Source organism: Talpa occidentalis, unplaced genomic scaffold, assembly GCF_014898055.3.
Source record: "Talpa occidentalis isolate TD23 unplaced genomic scaffold, MPIMG_talOcc4v2.1 talOcc4.2, whole genome shotgun sequence".
In the NCBI taxonomy this organism is placed as follows: Eukaryota; Metazoa; Chordata; class Mammalia; order Eulipotyphla; family Talpidae; genus Talpa; species Talpa occidentalis.
This window is the reverse complement of record NW_023602073.1, coordinates 34263347-34267901: the sequence shown is the minus strand read 5'-3', so window position 1 is coordinate 34267901 and position 4555 is coordinate 34263347. Positions and strand designations below refer to the sequence as shown.

General features: G+C 51.7%; 2 protein-coding genes across 2 annotated transcripts in view; both read right to left on the bottom strand.

Moving 5' to 3' along the window:
• Positions 1-509: 509 nt before the first annotated feature.
• Positions 510-4555, bottom strand: part of LOC119252020 (HLA class I histocompatibility antigen, A alpha chain-like) — a 161902-nt gene continuing 157856 nt past the window's right edge. Inside the window, exons 6-7 of the mRNA XM_054698517.1 lie at positions 899-931; positions 510-553 (exon numbers count right to left, since the gene is read on the bottom strand). Of these exons, the coding sequence (XP_054554492.1) occupies positions 549-553; positions 899-931 (38 nt within the window). The 3' untranslated portion in view covers positions 510-548. The remainder of the gene's footprint in view (positions 554-898; positions 932-4555) is intronic.
• On the bottom strand, positions 1341-4353 carry LOC119251196 (class I histocompatibility antigen, Gogo-OKO alpha chain-like; the record flags this gene model as incomplete). Its single annotated transcript, XM_037518620.2, has 5 exons — positions 3530-4353; positions 2931-3200; positions 2424-2699; positions 1575-1850; positions 1341-1465 (listed from the first exon to the last, which is right to left on the bottom strand). Coding segments are annotated over exons 1-5 (1017 nt in total), but the record flags the coding sequence as incomplete, so codon positions are not given.

The following is a 4555-nucleotide window of genomic DNA, read 5'->3' as shown; positions in this document are numbered from 1 at the left end:
CCTTCCATGCCCTCTATTTCCTGGTGAAAGTCCAGTGCTGAGAAGCAAGGGGGGCTTCTACTCATGCCTCTCTCCTGTGTCATCCCTGCGATCTCTCTCCAAGTGCTTTCTCCTCCGACACGCCTGTTCTGTACGACTGATGCTCCTAAAGAGAAGTCACATAGGTGGGTCTCTGTCCACAAAGCTCATGTACCCCACATTTTACTCAGAGAAAAGGCAATACCCTTCCAACAATGAGGCCTGCACAATATTGGGCACAGATCCCATCTCAATTGCTCTCTGCCCCAGCCAGCTAGCCTCTTTGCTCATTGTAGATACACAAACACACTCCTGTCCTAGTGCACCTATGCTGGAGGGCACTCTGACTGCACAGAATTCCCCAGACATACTCATGGATTTATAGTATCCATCAAGTCGCCTCCAGGTTTCTGGGACCACTGGCTTCCTGTTCCTCATCCTCACTCTGGGGCAGCCATGTGACTTCTGGGGCAGCCATGTGACTGCTGGGGCAGCTCCCACTTCACTTAATGCTACACAAGGTAGCTGTCTCACACTGTGAAAGAAAATAATCATGAAGAAATTCAGGTGAATCACGTAAGTGTCAACATTGTCAAAGTCCACTGCAGCCTCACAACGTCCCCCTCACAGCTTCCCCATAACCTGGTCCCATCCTCTCTGCCCCAGGCCCTCCCACTGCAGGCCTCCAGGGTCTCACCTTCAGGGGTTGAGAGACACATCAGAGCCCTGGGCACTGTCGCTGCCTGGGGCAGAACAAAACGGAACTTGGTCAGAGCCACAGAGATGAGACCACGGAGGGACTGATGTGGGTGACTCCCCCATGGGCTCCACCTACACTATCCCCAGGAGCTCAGGGACCAAATCCCTGATGCACACTTACCTGCAGCCTGAATGTAGCTTCCTCCTTTTCCACCTGTGAGAAGAAGCTTCATGTGAGACCAAGGAGAGTCAGGCCATGAAGTCCTAAAGGAATCCCCAAGTCTGGACCACAGGATGTTTCCAGAACTGAGACTGAAGACCCAGGGCAGAAATGGGGAATATGAAGGAGAGACAGGGGTCTGGACACAACCACCTCCTGGAGTCTGTCCTCAGCAAGGACCTTCTCCTCTGACATTTGCTGGGACTCAAGTCCCCATCACTAGAATTATCAAGGTGAACAATTGGTGATTCATTTCCATAAGGTTTTATAAAACAGTGAGGGTTAGCAATCAGCTCCAGACTGGGCAACACACGTGTGTGGATGGTACTTCCCATTAACAAGGTAGGGCAAGTTCTCCCTGGGACGTGAAAGCTCCTAGTGGACAAGATCCCCCACTCCCTTCCCTACCTGAGCGCTCCTTCCTCCACATCACAGCTGCAGCCACCACAGCTCCAGTGAGCACAGCTCCAAGGAGAACCAGGCCAGCAATGATGCCCACGGTGGGAATGGAGGACTGAGGAGGGGGCACTGGAAGGGAAGGGAAGAAGAGACCATGAGCCCCAGGCCTCCATCTTGAGCCAGTTGAAGTTTTCCAGAAGGGATCCTGATTCCTCTGTGCCCATGTCCCCCTCCTTACCCCATCTCAGGACTTGGGGCTCCAGCAGCCCCTCATGCTGCACATGGCATGTGTATCTCTGCTCCTCTCCAGAAGGTACCACCACAGCCGCCCACTTCTGGAAGGTTCCATTGCCCCCAGGCCTGGTCTCCACCAGCTCTGTGTCCTGGGTCAGGTCCTCCCCATCTCGCTGCCAGGTCAGGGTGATGTCTGCAGGGTAGAAGCCCAGGGCCCAGCAATTCAGGGTGACCCCATGCTCAGAGATGGAGTGGTGGGTCACATGTGTCTTTGGGGGACCTGATGGGGACAATCAGAAAATCCACTCTTTGGGTTTCCTCTATGGATACTGAAGCAGCCTCAGAATGGATAGGACAAGTGATTTGGGAAGAAGAAGCATAAAACCCAGAACCAGCGTAGTCTGGATAATCTGTGAGGATCTCCTATTCCTTAGAGAGTTCTAGAGTCAAGGTGAGAGCCCTGGGTCAGAGGGGAACACAGACTTTTGCTCCTGATCTGGGTGGAGGGGGAATCACTCAGAAAAGCAGGAGTCAGGTTGAAAAATATTATCAGACCAAAGGCACCTTGAAAGAGAAAGTGCTGGCTTGTGAGATGGCTGCCTGGTCCAAAGGATCCAGTGAAGGTGATTTTAGGGAAGGTGGCCCATCATCTCAGGAAGACTAGATTTCTTAACTGTCCATGAAAAGTAAGCATCCCTGGGCCATTCTCTCTCTAGTATAGAACATGAAACCCAGGGGACTCGTCCCTTTCCCAACTTTCCCAAGAAAGAGGGTGCTGTTCCAGCGATTATTCCATTTTCCCCTTAGGAGTGCCAGGCACAGGGGAAGTTGGGAGGCTCTTGGCCCCTCTTACCTGTGTGCTGCAGCACCTCCTTTCCGTACTCCAGGAGTCTGAGGAGCAGCTCCACGTATCTGTCCTCCAGGAGCTTCCTGAACTGCTTTGCCTTTCTGCTGGCCTCCCACTCGCGCTGGGTGATCTGAGCGGCCGGGTTCGCCGCTGTCCAGGAGCGCAGGTCCTCAGTCAGGGTGATGTAATCTGCGCCGTCGTAGGCGTACTGATCATATCCGCGGAGGAGGCGCTGGTCAGGTCCCACTTCGCAAGCACACATCCTCTGGAAGCTGTGAGACCCTGAACCCACCCCTGGGGTCAGATCTGAGGTCACCGTCCTGCAACCCAACCTGCACCCTGGATTAAATCTAAACTGAAAAGCAGACTTCATGGGTGAAAATTCTGTAGACTCTTCCCTGGTCCAGGGGACAAGAGAGTCTCTGGTGTCTCTCGAACCTGGAACGTGGGGGACTCTGCTTGTCAGTGGGGATGGAGGTCGTGGTCTGGCCCCGCCTCGTCTGTGTTACTCACCAGCCTCGCTCTGATTGTAGTAGCTGCGCAGGGTGTTGAGGTGCACGCGGAATCTCTGTGTGTTGCTCCTTTGCAACTGCGTTTCCTCGTCCAGAACCTCCTGCCGGACCTGCTCCACCCACGGCGCCCGAGGCTCTACCCTTGGACTCACAGAGTAGCTGTCAAACCTCCAGATCTGCGTGTTGTCCACGTAGCCCACAGAAATATACCGGGCTTCTCCAAGCCCAGGCAGGAACACTGCTGCTTCAAAGAGCTTCATGGAGTGAGAGCCTGGGGGCGGGGAAGTGAGAACCCGGCTGACCCTCAACCAGAGCAGATCCAGGGTCCCAGGGTGATGGATCTGGAGGGGAGAATGGGCCAAGAGGACTCAGGAGATTAAAAAGGGGTGGGGGCGGGATGGATAAGGATAAAGACTTAGGATACCAAGATGTCATACAAGTGGCTAGGAGGGACAGAAATGGATCAGGACAGGATGGAGCTGAAGGGGACAACAGGGCTGGTGTCAGTGGTGAGGTGCCTTTCCCAGGGTCCTACCGCCCCACCTGCAGTCCTCTAGCTTCTCCCTCCACAGGTTCTTTTCCTCCCTACCCCACACTCACTTGCCCGGGTCTCGGTCAGTGCTAGGGCCCCAACGAGCAGCAGGAAGTTTGGAGGAGTCATGACTTGCATCTGCTGGGTCTGAGGAGATCTGATCCATGGCACATCGGTGGACACCCTGAGACTTTATATATGAGTCCAGGTGATGATTGGCCTTCCTAGAAATGCTCCAGGCAATGAGGAAGGCCTGGGGGATGGGTCACTGATTATGCAAGCTGGGAGAAGTGAAACCGAGGGAGATGGGGAATCCCCAACAGTTATTTTCCTAGCCCCAGACACAGCCATTTGCTCTCCTGCACCAAGACCTTTGTCACTGTTTTCCCAAGTCCAAGTCCAGGAACTTATATAGCAATTCTCAAACTGTACATAAGACTTACAAACTAGCTGGGATCCAGGTAAAATTTTATTTATGAGGTTATAACTATCATTTTTTACCACACTAGTAATAAAACCATTTTTAATGATGTTACTATTTCGTTTAGAATAATATTAATAAGCTGATGTGTGTTAACAGAAAGTGTTTTGAATAAAAATGACTATTTCTGCAAATAATCAGGGTAATGAAAAGTGTAGATCTTTAACATTTTATATTTTTGCGAATGTCTTTTTTGTCTGTCTCATTAGAAGATCTTTGGGTTTTCATATTTTCTTCTACATTTAATCTATGGTACTGACTGAAATCTATGGAAAAATATATACAACCTCTCACAAATATGTTGGAGTAGGATTTATTAACCTTTGCAGAGCCTAACCCAGTGAGAAGTAGAGCTCACAACAGGGAGGGACAGAGACTTTGCAACCTCTGAGGCAAGGGTCCACTGGTCACACCTATAACAACAGAGTTCTTGTGAATGCTAGCAGGGCCCCATGAGTCCCAGCCCAGGGACAAAGAGCACAGAGAGAGTCCACAGACATGAGCCCAGGTGGAAGCTTGTCCCTTAACCCCAGCAGTCTGTGACATCCCTGTAGAAGTCATGCCCACTGGCAGCAGCAGTATTGTGGCCTTACATCTAGAACAAACCTGAAAG